Consider the following 21,464-nt stretch of genomic DNA (forward strand, 5'->3'; position numbering starts at 1 on the left):
AAGTAAATTGTCGTACTTTTGTTTGATCGTTAATAATATATTATTGTTTTACTTTAAAAAAAAAAACGAAGCAAATTGTCAAGATCAGATAGTGGACAAAGAAGAAAATAAAGCCTTCAACCAAAAAAAAAAAAAAAGAAAAGAAGAAAAAAGCGCCTAGTCAAAATTAGAGCCTTCATCTGTCAATATATAGCTAAATTTGGAAGGATCTCTATGTTCTATTTAAGACTGCTCTGCTAAGAATCAATGCAACACATCCAGCTTAATGAGATGCCTAATACAAAATTAGTGAAACAATTTACTTAATAAAAACAGTTACAAATTAATCAGAGCAATCCACAGAGAAAGTGGGCTACAGAACAATAGTTAGAGTTTAACAAGCCTTAAGACTATCAAACACAGCAACAACTACAGAATTGTTTCATGAGGGAAGTCTCCAATTGCATTGAGGATCTGTTCATTGTGATTCGGATGATAAAAGAGGTAGAACATCTGTTGATGTAGATGTAGAAGCAACATCCCAAGGACCAGTCACTTCATTTCCAACATATTCTTATTAATGATCAAGAAGACTTAAAAATCTTTTATTTTTCCTCTTCCCCTTCCCCATGCTTATCTTGTTAATTTGTTTTCCTGAAATTCGTACCAACTGTTCACCTGAAGTTCCATCAGAAATTAACGGAAACTTCAAATGGCAGATGCAAATGGCTGGACTCCGACCTGACGTAGTGAGCTATACCTTACTCATTAGTGCTTATGGGAAAGCTAGAAGAGAGGAAGAAGCCTTAGCTGTTTTTGAGGAGATGTTTGATGCTGGTGTCAGGTACTTGGGCTCAATGCTACTTATTCTATTGATACAGGGAGCCACAGTATTTGAAAGTTGAATATGTGAGGAACTGATTCATATTCTTAATTCAACTTGTTTATTTAATTCAAGCTTGCAAAACTCAATGAAGCTGACATGGTCACTTGGCTCCTCTGCTTGTGTTTTGCATAAATGATTGTAATGAAATGAATTTGCAAGTTGATGTATCATCATCTACAAAGGTTATATTTAAATTATACTGGTTTTTGCACCAAGGCCAAGCTGTGGAAAGTAGACACTTGCAGGCCAATTTATGCTACACGCAATTTACTTTTGGCCCAATTCTTGATGCCAATTCCTTACCATGATGAAAACTATAATCTCCGCCATTCTTTCTGTTTTGCAGACCAACCCGGAAAGCTTATAACATTTTGCTTGACGCATTTGCAGTACCAGGAATGGTGGACCAAGCTCGAACTGTTTTTAAGAGCATGAGAAGGGACAGGTATACTTCTCAGTACCTGCATGTTGATTATGTTGATGTGTAACCCTTGAGCTGATATCTTGAAGACAACATTTCAAATTCTTTGAATTTCATTTTATAAGTTTTAATTTCCTGATGTAATCCGAGCCATTGGATCATAGTTCAAGTGGTCTCTTATCTAGCCTAGGATTTAAGTGTCAGATTATGACAAGTGGAATCATCTCATAGGATGATAGGATCAACGGCTAGGATTTAATCTTTGTGTAAATCTGTTAGAGAAGCATCTCACTTCTCTCTCTCTCTCTCTCTCTCTCTCTCTCTCTCTCTCTCATACGATTATACTTGAATAGTGGAATGAAATGAACAGTAGTACCTTCAGCAATATTGCAACTCCATAGTCGCATTTTTTCTGCAACTCTCATTCTCTCCAAAACTCTCAAATTCTTCATAAAAACTAAATATCAGAAGCTATGAATTCTAACATGGTATCAGAGCCTAGTTAGCCCACGTGTGAAAGCCCAACAGCCACACGTGCTCCACGTCACCCAATATGTGTTGTCCACGTGTTAGGCTTGAAAATTTGTCACACGTGCGGGGGTGTGTGAGAATGTGAAGGTAAAAGGTCCTACATTGAAAAGTTGAGAAACCTAGCAAGGACTTATAAAGAGTTGAGCTACTCCCCCCCCCCATTGCCAATTGGTTTTGTGGTGGAACCTCAACTTCCTTCATGGTATCAGAGCCAAGTTCAGTTGCTTAAACTGGGCGTGAATATGTGAACAGAGTTTTGGAATCGATTCGAGCTGAGTTGTGGTTTCTTGAATCCAATGTCTAATATGGCAGGATCGGGCACCGCTGAGCTTCGCATGCCAGTTTTCCATGGAGAAAACTATGAGTTCTGGAGTATACGGATGAAAACCATTTTGAAATCTCATGGGTTGTGGGATTTTGTTAAAAATGGTTTCGATGTTTCAGATCCAACGAAGGATAAGAAGAAGATAGAAGAGATTGCGGTCGCTAAAGTGGAGAAGCCTACGATGGCAGAGCTTCTAATGAAGGATGCTCGTGCACTTGGGTTGATCCAAGGTGCCATTTCAGATCAAATCTTCCCCAGAATTGTGAACGAGGAGACCTCAAAGGGTGCTTGGGACATTCTAAAGCAGGAGTTCAGAGGAGATAAGCAAGTACGTAAAATTCCAAGGTTTACGTCGTGAATTTGAATACACTCGTATGAAAGATAGCGAGTCATTATCTGTATACCTTGCTAGACTATTCGATATAATGAATCAAATGAAGAGTCATGGTGAGGATCTGTCTAGAGAAAGAGTTGTGCAAAAATTGTTGATTAGTTTGCCTAGATCATATGACCGTATTTGCTTTGTGATTGAACACTCTAAGGACCTTGAAACTCTTGAGGTTCAAGAGGTTGTTGCCTCTCTAAAAAGCTTTGAGCTCAAATTGGATAAACATGCTGAAGACTCTACAGAAAGGGCTTTTGCTAGTCTAAATGTTGGAGGAAAAATTCTGCGGGTGGAGGTAATTCTGGAAATCAGAAATCTTTGAAAAACTGGAAATCCAAAGGAAAGAAATGGGACAATAAGCCTAATTCTACTTCCAAACCAAATGTATGATGGAAACAAAACAACCTGCAAACATTGTGATAAACTCCATTATGGCAAGTGTTGGTTTGAAGGGAAGCCTAAATGCACAGGTTGTGGGAAGTTTGGGCATGTGCTCGGAGACTACAATGGAAATAAATCTATACAGAAGGTGACCTATGCAAACCAGGTTGAAGAAACTGGTACTTTGTTCTATGCCTGTAATGCTGTGACAAATGTGAACTAGTAACTATTCATGGTACATTGATAGTGGTTGTAGTAACCATATGATAGGTGATGAAAGGTTACTAGTTAACATTCAAAGGAATCTGACTTCCAAAGTGAAGATGGGAACTGGAGAAATTGTGCATGTTGCAAGAAAGGGAACTCTTGTGATAGAGACCAAATTGGGAAGGAAGCACATTCAAGAAGTGATGCTTGTTCCTAGACTTGAAGAGAATCTGCTTAGTGTTGGACAGATGCTGGAGCATGGTTACTATATGGTGTTTGGAGGAAATGTATTAAACATCTTCGATGGTTGGTCACTGGATAATCTTGTTGCTAGAGTTCAGATGACAAACATCAGGTGCTTTCCTCTTAAAATGATGCCTGCAAATCAGTTGGCTTTAAAGGAAAGTGTGGCACACTGTCTACAGACATGGCACAAGAGATTGAGGCATCTAAATGACAGAAGCATCAAACTGCTGGAAGATCAAGAAATGGTTCATGGGTTGCCTCATTTGGAGAAAACGTCTGTTGTGTGTGAAGGCTGCATGCTAGGAAAGCAACATAGAGATTCTTTTCCATCAGAATCCACTTGGAGAGCTAATTTTCCATTGGAATTGGTTCACACAGATATTTGTGGACCAATGCAAACTGAATCTATCTCAGGAAATAGGTACTTTCTGTTGTTCACAGACAATTGCACTAGAATGACTTGGGTATACTTTATCAGGAACAAGTCAAATGCATTTAAATGTTTCAAGAAGTTCAAAGTTATGACTGAACTAAAATGTGGACATAAGGTGAAAGGCTTAAGGAGTGATAGGGGTGGAGAATTTTTGTCAAATGAATTTAACAAGTATTGCAATGAACTTGGGATCCAAAGATAGTTAACTATGACATATTCTCCTCAACAGAACGGAGTGGCTAAGAGGAAGAATAGAACCATGGTGGAAATAGCAAAGTCCATGCTGCACGAAAAGGGCCTTCCTTACGAGTTTTGGGCAGAAGTTGTGAACACTACAGTATACATACTTAACAGATGTCCATCCAAGTCTCTCAAGAAGGTAACTCCATTTGAGGCATACACTGGCAGAAAACCAGGTATTGCACATCTGAAGATTTTTGGATCACTATGCTGTGTGCATTTTCCTTCAGCCCTAAGGCATAAGCTTGAAGAAAACAATCACAAATGCATCTTTGTGGGTTATGGACTCTGTGAAAAGGGGTACAGGGTATTTGATCCAAGTTCCAGAAAGATCATCTTGTCCAGAGATGTAATCTTTGATGAGAATGCTTCATGGAAGGGGGAGAACACTGATAAAAGTGAAATGAGAGTCCCAATGGTTGCTGAGAGTCAAATGGCAAATTGTAATGAAGGACATAAGCAATTTGAAGTCTGTGAACCAAGTCAAAATTTGGATACATCAACTCAAGTGGATGAAGTTACTACACTACAGGAAGTGACGATGACATGAGAAGCACTTCAGGGTATGCTTTTACACTAGGATCTGGTATGTTTTCATGGGCATCGATCAAACAGAACACAGTGGCACTGTCCACTGCAGAAGCAGAGTATGTCAGTGCTGCGGAAGCAACATCACAGGCTAAATGGCTAAGGTTTGTGCTTGAAGACTTTGGAGAGGAGCAAGTGGAAGGCATACCAATTCTGTGTGATAACATCTCTGCCATAGCAATGGCAAAGAATCCGGTTCTTCATCAGAAAACTGGGCACATCAGTCGAAAGTTTCATTTCATCAGAGAAGCCATTCAAGCAAAAGAGATCGAACTTGTTTACTGCAAAACAGAAGATCAGATTGCAGACATATTGACCAAGGCCTTGCCAAAGGATCGATTTGCCTGTCTAAGAGGACCTCTTGGTGTGAAATCAGCTAAAAGGTTAGAAGGGAGTGTTGATGTGTGACCCTTGAGCTGATATCTTGAAGACAACATTCCAAATTCTTTGAATTTCATTTTATAAGTTTTAATTTCCTGATGTAATATGAGCCATTAGATCATAGTCCAAGTGGTCTCTTATCTAGCCTAGGCTTTAAGTGTCAGATTATGGCAAGTGGAATAATCTCATAGGTTGATAGGATCAAAGGCTAGGATTTAATCTCTGTGTAAATCTGTTAGAGAAGCATCTCACTTCTCTCTCTCTCATACGATTATACTTGAATAGTGGAATGAAATGAACAGTAGTACCTTCAGCAATATTGCAGCTCCATAGTCGCATTTTTTCTGCAACTCTCCTTCTCTCCAAAACTCTCAAATTCTTCATAAAAACTAAATATCAGAAGCTATGAATTCTAACAGATTATGCTATATTCCGATGAGTTGCACTTGCTAAAAAATTGGTTTCCATATATTCAAAATTCTTGTTTCGGTTCTAGAAAGATTTCTATTGTGCTTATTATTAGTGGCAGTAAATGACAACTGAGCACTTTGTGCACTCTTTTTAGGATAAGACCTTTTAAGGAAAACTGGATAAGGAAAAGTTTCAACTATAAAATATTTACATAATATCGTTTTCTTATCTGCCATTTTTTGTTAATACCAAAGGAAGAGAGTTTTAATAAAGATGATAGAAAGGTTTACATCACTAGCCAAAATATAAAAAATCTACTCAGGTCACACTTGGTCCCAGATGTGGTTACCTCCTAGACATGATGGAGAAATATGAGGAAATGCAGGCAGCTGGTGTCAAACCAAATCAAACAATCTTAACGACAATCATGAATGCATATGGCAAGAACAGAGATTTTGGCAGTGCTGTTGTTTGGTACAAGGAAATGGAAACCTGTACGTAGGCTTCCACCTGATCAGAAAGCAAAGAATATCCCTTTATCTTTGGCGAAAACAGCAGAAGAACAGAAGGTAGCTAACCAAAAGTTGTCGGGATTTTGGATCAGTGTAGCAATGAACAAGGAGGTACGAATTTTTCAGATGAGGACGATGACGACAATCATGGTGATGAATTAGCTGGTCCTTCACAGGTCACTTCATCATATGATGAACAAAAACATGAACTGATTTATTTAAATGGGAGAAAAACCTTGAAGGCTTACTTAAAGTGGCTGATTTGTAAATTGGGGGTACTCAATTTTATGGTATAGTCACATTACTCAGGCTTTAATATTATTATTCATGCAAGAATATCAGTTGAGAGCAGCTTAGTGGCACTTAAGGAAGCAACAATTTACTACTATTGGCTTTCGATTGCTTGTGAACTATATAGGCTCAGAATTCAGGCCACCTTCGATCGCGCTTCTATTGGCGCTGAGACGGGTGGAGAACAAAATGGAACCGTTTGAGTTTTGTCAAGCTTATTAATGTGCATTAGTAAAGGTGCCCGCGCGTTGCTGCGGGTTTTAAAGCTTTATATAGATATGGAGATCTAAATAGTGGCACAATGCTTTGTTTAGCAAATTTAACTTACAAGATAATTGTCTTGTTAAAAAATTGACCATATTTTAATAAACCAAGCAGTAATGAAAACATCAAAATAACAGTAGTTTTGAGCTGCTAATTGTTCAAAAGAGTTTGGCTAGGACTTACGCTACTCGGTGGTGGAAGGGGATTCTTATGTTTTGATATTTGTTGGAAGGGGATCTATCTCTTGCTGGCTCTGCTGTAGAGGTGGCTTCTGTTTTCCCTTGTCCTTAGTAGGGGTTTTAACTCAGTTTGTACAAATTTGCAACATGACAGGTGTTAGTGTAGATAAATGGAAAAATTTGAGTGAAAACAATAACTATTATCACATAATGAAGTTCAAAAATCCAATAGGACAAACAATAGTTTAGATACATCAGATTTAAGCTTGACTTTGAGAAAGAACCAAACATAAGATTTCCCTATTTATAGGAAAACTTCCTTCAATTTTTAATTGTTCTTTAGTGACCCTTTTCAGTAGGTAGAAATAACATAAACAACTGCAGTCTCATCAATGTAGCCATGTTTTAGGCTAAAAGTTTAAGAAAGAATATCATAGAATTTACAGGGTAGCCAAGAAAGAAAAGAACAAAAGAGTAAGGACAAAATTCAAAATCTATGCTCACAAACACGTGATGCTAATTGGCTTATATTTTTGCCATTATTAATAATTATTGAATAATTTATATTTCACAAAACTAAATAAAGATCTCGAATAATTATATCATTAAATAAGAAAAAAAAAATGCAAAGATGGATAGGAAGATGTTTTACAAAAAATTTCCTCTATCTTGAAATCCAACACACCAAATTTGAATTAGCTAAGGCTTCAGGTAGAGCATGTTATGATTTTTCCAATTTGATAAATAACATTAGGTCCCAACCAGTTCAATTATTGTATGAAAGCTTGATTTAAAGTTACTCTATTTTGAACAACTCATAGATTGAGCAAAAGTTTGATAAGAACAAACTACGCATGTAATGTGAATTTCTGTGAGATAAATGAATTTTAAATTAAAAAATACAATCTATTTTGGGGGCAGCAGTACATAGCAATGATATCACAACCACAGAAAGGAGGTTTTGCAAATGCCATAGTATTTGCAAATAAATTAGCAACAGCTACCATGCATAGTCATTTAAAAACTGAATAGAAAACTAAACTGTAATCAGAGATGCTATCAAATACTTCCCAAAATAGGTACACAAAAGCAGAACACTTCAAGGAAAAAGACAATTAAATTATTAGTTAAACATTAAATTATTCAAGGAAAAAGACAATTTTATCCCGGGAATATTGAAATGATTTAAGAATTAATTTTTATTCGGGAGATATTAAATGATTAAAATAAGAGGAAATAAATTTAAAGGGAAAAAATAAATTGAAATAAACAACAAAATAAAATGATTTGAATTAATTAAGGTTTTTGAAAATTAAACATATTATTTATTATAAAAAGGGGGAAAAAAAGTCATTTTAAGATCGGGAAGGAATTTGGAAATTTCGATTAGACCTTTGCATAGATCACGTCGAAATGAGTCCGTAGACACGTAGTGGACTCGAATCGGAGTTGTAACGAAGAAATGGCGATCAAAAGAAATTCAGTGGCATAACCGTAATTATTTCAAAGTTCAGTTTTTTTAAACCCAGGATTTCTGCATTTTAGGGAGCTCGACCAGCCGACTTCAAGAGGTGATTTCTCTAAACTCCGACCACCAATTCAAGCAAGGCCGGTCCCGTTAGAACCACCACACTTCCCTATTCCAGCCCTAGCCTTTCGCTGCCTCAATCCGCCGCCGTAGTCGCGGGAAACAGTCAATAAACAAGCGATTTTGAATAGTTTTTTTCGTAAACTTTCAACGACTCATTTTCCCTCCTTCGGCCACCATTTCATGCGAGTGAGGTATGATTTCTCACTTATTTTTCATGATCTAGCTGAAGGTAGGGTAGGAATTTATCAATTTTGAGCCTCGGTAGTTCGATTTTCGAATTGGATTTCAGCTGGTTTTTGGGATCGCGATTCCGGCCACTTTTTGGGGTAGGTCCAAGAACAAATGTGGTTCCAAATAGGGTGTTTTACTTAGGGTAGTAAGCTGGGTTTCCAGTTTTGAAGATTTCTGGTTTCTAGTTTTACTCAGTCCTAGAATGATCCTTGTGTTGTCACGAGCGCGTAGGAATTCGTGGATCTCAATTCGGTCAACGTTTGAGCCCCAATCGGATCTCGCATATTGTGCGATTTCCGATTTCGATACATTTGAACCGTCGGATCGTAGTTATTCTCGTATATGTCGATCTAGATAATTTCATGAAAGTGTAGGAATTCACGGTGGTGGGCCCATAACCCACAGGTCCCAGGATCGAAACCTGGCTCTGATGCCAAGTTGACAGGACCTGCCTTGAATTCCTCGGAACCCGAAACGAATCCTATGGAAATCCCAACATCACCCCAATGTCAGGCCCACTTCAATTACTATAACCTCTTTTCCAAAAATAAAGAAGAAGGGTACGAGACTTTCTGCCAAAATTTCGGTAGAGTCCCTCATGAAAAATGGACATTTCCCAAAACTTCTCAACCTGTTAAAACATATTTAATATCACCAACCAGCAGCATGCACAAGATAGTTGCATACAATTCATATAATCGGTCTTCGGCCTCCAAATAATCCAAAGCAAAACCACCTATCAAGCTCTTAAGTCAAATAATGAAAATAAACCATGCATTTAATGAACTGAAACTAATTTACGCATACCCACCGTAATTAACACCAAACCACTACCCAAACTTGGTCAAACTGGCACAGGGGGCCCATGACCTCCCAATTCTGATATGAAATTTCATATGGGTTTTACAAGATTTAGGATACACGCCCTGCAAGTTTGGTCCCGATCGAACGGTTACTGTAAAACACAAAATTCAAGTTATTAAATTGGAACATCCGAGTTTCTGATTCACGATCCGTGAATTCCTAAACTTTCTTGGAGTTATCTAGATTGACACATACGGGAATAACTACGATGCAACGGTTGAAATGTATCGAATTCGAAAATCGCACAATATGCGAGATCTGATCGAGGCTCAAACGTTGTCCGAATTGAGATCCATGAATTTCTACGCGCTCGTGATAACACTAGGATCATATTCTAGGATTGAGAGTGACCTCACCAGGCTGCCCACGCTCCGGCAACGCTTGTGTGGCTTGATCAAATTTCGACAACCGAAACTCTTCAAAATTGAAAACCCAGCTTACTACCCTAAGTAAAACATCCTATTTGGAACCACTTTTGTTCTTGGACCTACCCCAAAACGTAGCCGGAAGTGGCCGGAATCGTGATCCCAAAATTGGATGAAATCCAATTCGAAAATCGGACTACCTATGCTCAAAATTGATAAATTTCTACCCAACCATCAGCTAGATCATGAAAAATAGGTGAGAAATTATACCTCACTCGCATGAAATGGTGGCCGGAGGAGGGAGAATAAGTCGTTGAAAGTTGACGAAAAAACTATTCAAAACCGCATGTTTCTTGGCTGTTTCCAACAACTACGGCGGTGGATCGAGGCAGCGAAGGGCTAGGGCTGGAATAGGGAAGTGTGGTGGTTTTAACGGGACCGGTCTTGCTTGAATTGGTGGTCGGAGTTGAGAGAAATCACCTCTTAAAGTCGGCTGGTCAAGCTCCCCAAAATGCAGAAATTCGGGGTTTAAGAAAACTGAACTTCGAAATATATACGGTTATGCCACTGAACTTATTTTGATCGCCATTTATTTGTTACAAGTCCGATTAGAGTCCACTACGTGTCTACGGACTCGTTTCGACGTGCTCTATGCAAAGGTCCAATCGAAATTTCCAAATTCCTTTCCGAACTTAAAATGAATTTTTTGCCCATTTTTGTAATAAATAATATCTTTAATTTTCAAAAACCTTAATTAATTCAAATAATTTTATTTTGTTGTTTATTTCAATTTATTTTTTCCCTTTAAATTTATTTCCTCTTATTTTAATTATTCAATCTCCCCCGAATAAAAAGTCAACACTTAAATCATTTTAATATTCTCAGGGTAAAATTATCTTTTGCATTGAATAATTTAATGTTTAGCTAATAATGTAGAATCGGGTTGTTACATAACATCCAATTCCGAAATTTAATTTAATTTTCAAAATTCTAAAGTCAAGGTATGACTTTAGCCCTAAGGTTATTTGGTGGTTTAGGGTTGACTTTTTGCTCGGGGCTAGTTTTGGAAATTTTCTTGGTTCCTTAGAGCAAATCCAGCGAGGAGCCCAAGTCCGAAGCTGGGGGGAGGCCAAGCAAAAAATCCAATTCCAACAGGCCACTTTTGCCCAGGCTGGATGTGGGACCCAAGAAGACGGGCTGGCTCGAAGGCAGGTCTTGCCTAACTTGCGACCCCGGGGGGGGAGGATGACATCAGCCCTGCGCTCCACCAACAGCTAAAAGACATGTGTCGTCGTCTGCGCATTTCGATCGCTTGCTCTCCTCCAATTTAACGGCTGGGCTTTTTTTGGCTATAAAATTATGAAAAAAAATACCAAAAAATTCTTGAATTTTTTTTTCCTATAAATACCTACCAATACTCTTTACTTTCAACATAAATCTTCATACATTTTCTTCTACTTATACTATTATTCACTTTTTACCCAACATTTTATTCACTTTTAAATTGTATTTTTATTTAGAGATATTTAGTGATATACCCATTTCTAGCACTAATATTATAAATAAACCCTACACAATTGAATTCCTATAAACAAACCCAAAAAAAACCCAAAAAATGATAGCTAGCCTTATTGAATTTAATATTGATTATTAAATTACTTTGATGCCCTATTGAGTGCTTTGGGTATTTTTATGAGATTTTGGGGTTGGGCTTGTTTTAAGAAATTGATGGCAGTTTTGTAATTTATAAGAAGTTAAAAGTTTTTTTGTTATGTTGTAAATGGACTTTGGGTGTGTTTCTAAAGTCCATTTTATATAGGGTATTTTTATAATTTGGGCCCCCATATTGGGTATAATAGTGAATCTCCCTTTTATTTATCATCTTATTTGAAAATTTTATCCGATTGAGATATGAATTTTTATAATAAATATTGACATGTATGAACCCAAAAATCTTATCCGAAAATATTATCCAAATTAATTGTTTAGGTAAACAAATTTGTGAAAAAAGAAGAAGAAAAGAATAGTATTTGCCCTTTGCCATGGCAATGGGTGGAAACACACATTGCTTTTTGCAAAAGCAGCCACTATTCACGTGAATAGTGGCTGCCCTAGTCTCCCCCTTGCTATGGCAAATGGCAAATGGGTGGAGTTGCTCTAGGTGTAGTGCTCGGGCTCACGAATTCATAGATACGTGATGGGCCCAAATCGAAATTGAAACAAAGACGTTTTGGTCAACGAAAATACAGTGGCGCAATCATAATTTTTGCAAAGTTAAAATTTAAATACCCAGCTGTCTCTCTCCTCCAGCAGTGACTCTTTTCTCTCTCTTCGCGCAAACAGACCAGCCGCTTTAGAAGGCGAATTCTCCCAACTCCAGCGACCGTTTCAGGCGAGACCGGTCCCAAAATCTTCGTCTCGACGTCCTCCTTCTAGCCTAGTCATTTTCGCAGCTTGAAAACCCAAGGATTTTGGGCTGGAACGACGTGAAGTTTCGGCTGAAACTTCCACCGTGGCCGTCGCCGGCACCGGCCACCTCAGGCCCCGCCATCACGTGGATCAGGTTCGTCTCCTCTCCCTCTTCCTTTTCCCTAGGTTGCGCGACACCATGGTTGGCCATAGAGGGCAGCCTGAGCGCAAAAAATTCATGAGATGTATAGAGGGAGAGAGACAGAGAGACAGAAAGACAGAGAAGAAGAAAAGGAAATCATAAGAGATTAGCTAGAAAATAGTATTAGAATGAAGTAAAGGCAACAGCAAACCTGCTGAGTGTTTGAAAATGCATCTCCTCCATTCAGGCAGACATACAATCCTGTCATAGAGCGGAGAAGAGCACGCAGGTCTATCCCACATGATTATGTCTCAGCACCAAGCTTTAAATATACAATATATTTATAGAAACCAGTGAAACAAATATATGTAACTGAACCTCAAGCTCAAGGCCAAGTGGACTGTTCAATTCAGTCCTTTGCACTGTGATCTGGTCATGGTCACAAAGTCAAGGAAGATGCAGTAACACAAAGCCCCTCACCCCAACCCCACAAAGGGAAATTAGAGATAGAAGGAAATAGTGATCTGATCTGATGCACAAAGATTAGCACATTACTTTGAACAAATAAGTGAACTTTTTGTCACTGGAGAACTCCCGTGCTTCCTTAAGATTTACAACCTGTTACAGGACATTTGCCCTGTAACTTATCGACTCTTGAGGTGCTTTCTGCATCTTCTAATTATTTGAATGGGAGCATTCCAGATATTTTCAGCCAGCTGACAGAATTAACAGAGATTCGATTCGCGGGCAATTCTCTGTCTGGTATGATTCCACCCTCCATCTTCAATCTGTCTTCTCTCATAAGATTTTTCTCTGCAACCAAATGAAATCCAAGGTACTTTTCCCTCAAACTTATGTATTTTTTCTCCAAGTCTCCAGTATTTTGATACTGCTTCTAACCAATTTAGTGGAACTATTCCAGTATCAATATCTAATGCCTCAAGTCGAGGTCATCTAGGAATGCAAGGAAACAGCCTACATGGTAAAGTCCCATCTTTGGCAAATTTGCACAAGCTTGAGAGATTTTCTCTTACCTCCAACAATCCAGGAAGTAGGAGACTTAATGACTTGAGCTTTATCTGACACCTAGGCATTAATATGAACAATTTTGGGGGTTTCTTACCTGAATGCACAGCACTCTTGCACGGTTCTACGTAAGTGACAATAAATTAGTAGGAAGACTCCCAAATGGGATTGGAAATTTAGTTAACTTGGAGAGCCTATTTCTGTCTATGAACCAATTTCAGGGTTAACATATTTTCTTGTTGTTGATCAAGCTCAGGTATTAAAAATCGATTCCTTGTTTGGACCCCCAATTTTTTAATCATAAACCACATTCCTACAAAGGGATCCATAAACAGGAACATCATTATTAAATATGACAAAAATCCTCCAAACAATCCAAATCCAAAAGCAAAATCATACAGGCCAATCAAAAGCAACAATCAAAGGCTGAGATAATCCTACAATACTTCAGCCCAAATGAATCAAAACAAAAAACGCAGAAACTGACTTTTAGCAGGCATACCTCAGTTGTCGGCGCCGATTTCACTCAGGGCGTCGGAATCTGCAAAGGCCGGTACAGAATTCGGATTTGGGAACGTGAAGAGCAGAAGGAGGAGATGGCGCGTTCCATGGAAAACCGATGAGATAAAGACCAAATCAAAACGAGAAACAACAGTAAAATGAGGGCAATTTTAGCTTTAGCATATATAAATTTTTGGAATTCATAGTTTTGTGATTCAAGATTCAACTGTGTCAGCTTCTTCTCAACTATGTCTGGTGTAGGTTACTCATTTTCTTTCAGCAAAAGCAAGGTAGTATAGTTCTGAATGTGACATATTCATCAAAGCTGAAACTATTACTGTTCGATTCTGTGAAACAAATAGGATGGTTTTCTTTCCCTTATATCATCAAAGTTGGCAACAATCTGATTGGTTGTATACAATACAGGGGAAGAAGATAAAAACTTCTAGTCTAAATCTCGTTGACCAAGCTATGTCAAAACACAGGAATTCATACGTGAACCGCAGGTGAAATCAAGTTTTGAAAACCTCCATGGCCTTATACATCGGTCAGCGAGTCTTGTATTTCTGCAGCTTTCTTCAATCGATCAGCTGCTTTTTGGACCTACAAAAGCATGGTGATTAGTGATACGTTGATAAAATGCAGTCCATGTTGACTATATATGCCAAGACAAGATAATACTTCAATCAAAATTTAAATTACCTCAGCATCCCAATTTGTTCTGGCGGTGAGAATAATTAGAGTTACTGTTTGTAGAAAAACTCCAATAATCATCCCCCACCAAATACCCTGAAAGAGATAAAAAGAATGCATCATGTTCTATCACTCACAAAGAAATAGCTTTACTGGCACAAGAGTAAGGAGAGATTGAACTTACTGCTACTCCCATGTTGGTTTTGAAGCCAAGAACACATCCGATCGGAAGACCGATAACGTAGTAGCAAGTCAGGTTAACATAGGCCACAATAGCTTGCCATCCACTTCCAATTGCCACCCCTGAAATTCCAGAGAGTTAAATTAGAAATGATGCCTCACAATGCCTGCAGACCTGGTTTGTTCATGTACTCCTTTTGTCACACATCAGTACCTGAGAGTATAGGTTGAATGCCATTCAAGAAAACAGAGATGGCCAGCAACGGGGTTAAATCAGATACTGCTGCGATAACTACGGAATCACTCGTAAAAAGCTTGCTTAATCCAACTTTAAAAATCAATACAATTGCACTGAAGACTATGCTAATCAGTATGCTGGTCCCGTTCACAACAAACACAGAAAATTTGGCCACCTTTGCATTACCAGCACCTAGCTCATTACTGACTCGAACACTGCATAACCGACGTCTCGTTATCAATAAAGTAAATTCTAATTCGCGATTAAGAAATAAACATTCTTAAGTGCATTTTATTTGTCACAAACCTGGCTCCTGCACTTAGGCCTAACATAAATTGCAAGTCCCAGTTCAAGTAGTTCATGCTGGAATTATATCACATCAGAAAATGTAAAGTTAGACGAACAATGTGAGTTAAATAAATTGACTGATAAAGGGAAAAGCTTAAATGGAATGCTTTAACACTAGACATACCAAATAGAAATGGAGTCTAGAGCAACTGTAGGATTGGAGAGAAGCCCAGATATCAGCACCAGCCCCTGGCTGTACCATATCTCCAAGCTACATTAATGCATGAGCAAACCCAAGAGTTATTTGAAAGGTAAAAACAAGTGTTTTTTTGAGTACGAACAATTGGGGGAGGGGGGTTTACACAAGTATTCATTGGGTGTTTGAGATTTTCGAACTTCTAAACACATGGGTGGAGGTGAAAGAGCTCAACCAATTGAGCTATATCCCACTAGCAAAAGGTAAAAAAAAGTGTTTGCAAATGAGCTGTGCATTAAAAAAAAAAAAAAAGGGGAGAAAGGGATTAAAATTTGACAGTTACCAGAGCATGACAGCAGAGGAAAGAGTCAACTTAAAATAAGGCCAAATTCCTTTGAAGGCATTCCAAGAGAAGCCAGTCCAAGTTTCCTTGCACTTGGGGCTTAGAATAATGTAAAGTCCATATGTAATGACAAGAAGCCACCAAGAGAGGCTGAGAGTAAGAGCAGCCCCCAGTAGGCCATATTCCACAACATAAACCACCAACCAAGTGAGAAGAATGTGGATGAGGAAAACCCCAAAAGACATATAGGCCAAAGGGTTCACAATGTTTTGTGCTTGAAGGAACCTCTGTTGGGGGCAGTTTATTGCAAATGCATAAAGTTGAGGAATTAGGCCCCTTGCAAACACTTGGCCCTCCAATGCTATGTCTTCTGCCTGGCCTATGGCTCTAAGTATTGGACCTGACCACCAATACAGAAATGTAAGGAGGACTGCTGCTCCCAAGTGCAAGATGATTGCTCTTTGGCATATGATGCCCATTTCTCGCAATTTTCTGGCTCCAAATGCTTGCCCACACACAGTTTGCACAGCACTAGCCATTCCCAACTTTTGATTCAAAAGCAAGAAAGAAAAAAAAAAGTTAAATCAACCACAAATAGTGAAAAACAAACATAAAGATGAAATTTTGGTAAATGAATTATCTGGTACATTAGTTTGGGATACTTACCATAATCCCATAAGCAAGACCTTGAATTCCCACATTAGCAATAGAGGCTCCAGCCAGCTCCAAGGCACTCAAATGGCCACAAAACATGAGGGTGACAAAGCTGAGCATAAAATTAAATATGGAGACAATGATAGATGAACCAGATAAAATCCAGAGCAGCCTTGACTCCCATGCCACCAGTCTAGGCCACCATCGGGCGGCCACAGGCCGGTGCTCCAGAAAATCTTCGACGGCAGCGGACGACAAGCCAGGTATCTGGGAATGTGAGTCAAGTCCGAGCAGCAGAGGCTGGTACTCCCCCGTCGACCCCATGGTTATCTCAGCCCGCCGTGCCACTACTGCTTGAGGGTTGTGCAGCTGTGTGAGTGTGAGAGTATGCTCGTGTTACTTGGAAGAGGCAGAGTGAATAAATTTATATGACGTTACATTATGTACAAAAATAAGAAGGGAAAGTAGAAAGCTTAGGGAAAGTAGAAAGGTCTTAACTACCTTTCAAATTGTTTTTCGTACCCACCGGCTCATTCAGAAGTTACATTAGCAAGAGAAATTTAGCTGCAACTACCTATTTTTCGGTCTACAAATTACACCAAACCAAAACCCTCTCGTATAATGTCAAATGTGGCATTTGAACTTTGAAGGCTCCGAGCAGTGCTTTGTTAAATGCAAACTGAATGTGTCACTTGTCAGTTCCCTGTGGCATAGCCTGATAGTTGGTGGGGCCCATTTCAGTTTTTTGTGCCGGTTTGTGTTGGATAAATTATTGTATTGATTTTGGAGTGGACCCAGACACCATTGACAAAGGGTTAGTCAACACGTGTACCTAATATGGTCAGTATAAATTTTGTATATAAATTAAAATTTGGGATTTGTTTCTGATTAGCAGTTAATAATTTTGATTAGGTAAAAAATGTTTACTGAGTTATGTAGATGGGCACGTGCACCTTCAGAAGTCACATGACAGCTTTAGGATTCTAGGATTCTTGTAAAAAAAAATAATAATAATAAAAAAAAAAAAACCCTACTTGAAGGTCGAGAGAATCTCAGAAGCGAGTACTAAATTGAATGGTTTTTACAAAATATAAAGAATTCAGTTTGTCCAACAATTAACAACCATAATTGCTATACAATTTGATTGAGATTGCTACATATGATAAGATGCCAAAGTGATTGTAGTTTCTTTGATTGTAACTTTGGAGTTAGAAGCAAATTGTCGTATTTTTGTTTGATCATCAATAATATATAATCACTTATTTTCAAAAAAAGAGAGAAAAAGAAGCAAATTGTCGAGATCAGATAGTGGACAAAGAAGAAAATAAAGCCTTCGACCCCCAAAAAAAAAAAAAACAGAAGAAAAAAGCGCCTAGTCAAAATTAGAGTCTTCATCTATGTCTGTATAGCTTAATTTGGAAGGACTGCTCTGCTAAGAATCAATGCAACACATCCAGCTTTATGAGATGGCTAATACAAAATTAGTGAAACATATGCAAGAGAAGCTAATAAGATGTCGTCGAAGTTGCTTTTTAATCAATGAAAGAAGTTACTTAATAAAAACAGTTACAAGTTAATCAGAGCAATCCACAGAGAAAGTGGGCTACAGAACAATAGTTAGAGTTTAACAAGCCTTAAGACTATCAAACACAGCAACAACTACAGAATTGTTTCATGAGGGAAGTCTCCAATTGCATTGAGGATCTGTTCATTGTGATTCGGATGATAAAAGAGGTAGAACATCTATTGATGTAGATGTAGAAGCAACATCCCAAGGACCAGTCACTTGATTTCCAACATATTCAATCTCTTCATGATTTTGTTCCACATGTGAAGCTTTCACTGCTTTTTGAGTCCCCTCCAACTCCATTGCAACTTCTTTCATCGTAGGCCGTCTCTTTCCATTTAAGTCCAAGCATCTTTTTGCAAGGTTAGCAACTGCCACAATTTGGTCTTTACTTCCCTCCTTCATGAATCGAACATCAACGATATCAAACAGACGATTCTCTTCCATTGACAGAATGAAATATGTAGCTAGACTTCTGCCCTGTTCCGACCTTGTAAAAGAAATTGGCTTTTGACTTGTTAAGAGCTCAACGAGGACTACTCCGAAGCTATAGACGTCACTCTTTTCTGTGAATTGGCTTGACTGGAAGTACTCTGGATCCAAGTACCCAAAAGTACCTTGTACTATTGTGGTTACATGAGTTTGATCAATGGAAATTGATCTTGAAGTTCCAAAGTCAGCTACTTTTGCTCTATACTTATCATCTAAAAGTATGTTTGTGGACTTAATGTCTCGATGATAAATTGGTATGGAAGCTGCAGAGTGCAGATAGAAAAGAGCTCCAGCTACCTCTATGGCGATCCTTACACGCATATCCCATGTAAGTGGAAACTCTTCATTGTCTTCGTGGATATACTCAAATAGGGTTCCATTGGGAACAAATTCATAAACCAGTAGAGGCACCTCTGTCTCCAAACAACACCCCAAGAGCTTCACCACATTCCTGTGGTTGAGTTGTGAAAGAATGACAATCTCATTAATGAAATGCCTAAGTTTCCCTTCATCAACTACCTTGGACTTTTTTACTGCAACAATTCTTCCATCCGTCAACATGCCTTTGTAAACAGTACCTTGGCCTCCTTGGCCAAGTATTCTATTCACATTGAAATGGTCTGTGGCCTTTTCTAGCTCCTTTGGATCAAATAATTTTATTTTCTCAACATTGACTTCACCCGAACTTAATTGTTCATGAAGCAACAAGCCACCGTTTTGTTTGAAGAACTTCTGTCGCCGTTTAACATTGTTTCTTTTCTTCACGACCTTGTATAACCACCATGCACCAGCAAGTAGAAGTAATAGCCCCAAGCTTGCTCCAATACCTGCATAACTCAACAAATTTAGAAAGTACTCAAATGCTTTAGGGAAAAGTACAACTTTTGCCCATTTGAATTCACTGGAAATTGTTCCAGGGCAACTGAAGGATAGAAGCAATACCTATAAGCACCGGTTTAACTGCAGATTTCTTCTTCTCTGGAGGACTGTGAAAGTGGCATTCATAACTCCCCTCAGTATTTTTACAGGTAAAAGTAGGTCCAAGGTTTTCTTGTAAACAAGGGCTATTCTTTGGGTCCGCGCATTCATCAATATCTGAAACGAATTAGAAAAGTGGAAAAGGAATGAATATCGAAATTGTAGAACAGTGAAAAATAATGAGCAAAGATCAATAATAAACAAGCAACTAGTGGAGATATTAGCCCTGCATTTTGAGGCCGTTGCCTCAAACTGGTTTACCATGTATGAATATGGATTGATGGGGATCTCTGATTCAAAATAAAAACAAATTCATCATTTAGATTGTGAGAAGTTTACCTAGACATCCTTCAGGAAGATACGGATTTCCTTCGTATCCCCTTTTGCAAGAACACCGAACCACTGAGGTCTGGTTACTAAAGGAGGTGCTGTTGATAAAATCTCCACTTTCACACAGAGTTGAATTGTTAAAGGAAATTGATTTATTCGTTACAAGCGAGTCATATTTCCATCTGTCTATCCTCCACTCCAGCACCACAGGAAAGTTATCCCTGTTTTGTATGGCTGAGGCTTTTGCTACTCTTACATTGGACTCAAACCACTGTTGGTCTACTAAGAATGCATACTTGCATCCCTCTGAGTTTTCCCTGGCTTCTATGTTCTCTATCGTTGTATTGAATGCCTGAAGATCGGAAGGGATTGTTGTCTGGCAACAGTCAATGCCATTGCAAGTAGTACTACTTCCTCCTGTTGAGCCACTGAAGCAGAATGATAAGCACCCACCAATGGTTGAACCATTCAGCAATGTCATTAGAGCTAAGTTGTTGCATCCCACACCAGTGAATCTATTATCAGCTTGGGAGAAAAAAAAAGGGCTTCCTTCCATGCTCATCACATTTGCACTGCTTCTATCACCACAAGTTGAATTTACTGGAAAGTTGACACGAACAGTTCCTAATTCTGTCGAAACTTCCAGAACTTCAAGTTTAGTGCTATTTAAGAAGGGCTTGGGAGGGTTAAAAGTTTCATTGCAGGAAATGGAAAACCATTCATCAACATAGCAGTTGGCTCCAATTCCAAAAGGGTATGGAATGGTAACATCTCCACATTGTGACTGGCAACCAGACTTAGCTAGAGCTGGTGATTGAGCTAATGCAGTACTTATTTTCCACAATAACAAAACCACCTCAAAAAGTTGGAGCACCATTTTCATCTCTCTCTCTCTCTCTCTCTCCCCCCTTGAGGGTCATGGAGCAAATCCAAATTCTCAGTGCATGCTTTATAGGAGGAATCAGGCTAATAAAAATGTCTCTCTTTGCCCATGTGGGAATTCTGTGCTGAAATTTCCTGAATAAGTTGTCCACCAAAATTTTCAAAGTCAAAAAAGAAACACTGGAAGTTTGATTAAGGTTTTGGATTCTAGCAACCATATTTGACAAAAGAGAAAATGCTAACTACCACCCCGGCCAATGATGCAATCACAAGTTTTTGCATACCAATACCATGTTTTCCAACAATGTGCCATCTTTTGACTATATTACTATATTAAGAGCAAATCTGTGTTTGACGGAAGTATTACTAGACTTTTCATTTCCTCTTTTGGCATCTTACTCTTCGTTTGCTTTTCTTTGAACTTTCATGGAAAAGGTTTACATTAGCAGATTAATTAGTTCACACAGTTACAGGTTTATTCAAAACTCTTACCGCGGACCGGTCATCTTTGGAGCCCGCTTCCTCTGTAACTTTGAAAATTATTTTCAAAGTGTCCTTTGACAGTTCCGTGTTTAGAATTAGGATAATCAATTATGCACTTTAATTAGACATCAAATAAAGTTAACAGTCAAAGTAAAAGATAAAATATGTTGAAGGGCCAAGCGTCAACCTTCTTTTAATGAACACATATTTATTCAACAAAAAGCTGGTGGAAATTAAACAGCAAAAAACAGAGAGAGTTCGACAAACAAAACAGCAGTTTAGAGTTTAGACAAACCTCAAACATGCAAACACAGCAAACAAATCCCACAAAACAGACTAGAAAAGAAATAA

At 38.5% G+C, this 21,464-nt stretch overlaps 2 protein-coding genes and 1 long non-coding RNA gene across 4 annotated transcripts; 1 reads left to right on the top strand and 2 right to left on the bottom strand.

Annotated features, from left to right (window-relative positions):
- Nucleotides 1–337: 337 nt before the first annotated feature.
- Nucleotides 338–20,673, bottom strand: LOC117623127 (wall-associated receptor kinase-like 8). 2 transcript variants are annotated; one of them, XM_034353990.1, is made up of 4 exons: nucleotides 19,758–20,673; nucleotides 19,383–19,535; nucleotides 18,161–19,267; nucleotides 338–528 (listed from the first exon to the last, which is right to left on the bottom strand). In XM_034353990.1, the coding sequence occupies exons 1-4, from the start codon at nucleotides 20,629–20,631 to the stop codon at nucleotides 458–460; spliced, it is 2,205 nt and encodes a 734-aa protein (XP_034209881.1). In that variant the 5' UTR covers nucleotides 20,632–20,673; the 3' UTR covers nucleotides 338–457. The 2 variants fall into 2 exon arrangements, with proteins under 2 accessions (XP_034209881.1, XP_034209880.1); XM_034353989.1 differs by lacking the exon at nucleotides 338–528 and having other exon boundaries at nucleotides 18,087–19,267.
- On the top strand, nucleotides 12,841–13,538 carry LOC117623131. The gene is made up of 2 exons (XR_004585086.1): nucleotides 12,841–13,097; nucleotides 13,185–13,538. It is a non-coding gene; the product is annotated as an uncharacterized LOC117623131 (long non-coding RNA).
- On the bottom strand, nucleotides 14,086–16,777 carry LOC117623129 (protein DETOXIFICATION 41-like). Its single transcript, XM_034353993.1, has 8 exons — nucleotides 16,394–16,777; nucleotides 15,728–16,272; nucleotides 15,373–15,459; nucleotides 15,207–15,263; nucleotides 14,877–15,115; nucleotides 14,667–14,785; nucleotides 14,492–14,578; nucleotides 14,086–14,392 (listed from the first exon to the last, which is right to left on the bottom strand). Exons 1-8 carry the CDS (start codon nucleotides 16,703–16,705, stop codon nucleotides 14,327–14,329), a joined length of 1,512 nt encoding a protein of 503 aa, XP_034209884.1. The 5' UTR covers nucleotides 16,706–16,777; the 3' UTR covers nucleotides 14,086–14,326.
- Nucleotides 20,674–21,464: the final 791 nt, after the last annotated feature.

This window comes from Prunus dulcis, chromosome 3, assembly GCF_902201215.1.
Source record: "Prunus dulcis chromosome 3, ALMONDv2, whole genome shotgun sequence".
NCBI lineage: Eukaryota > Viridiplantae > Streptophyta > Magnoliopsida > Rosales > Rosaceae > Prunus > Prunus dulcis.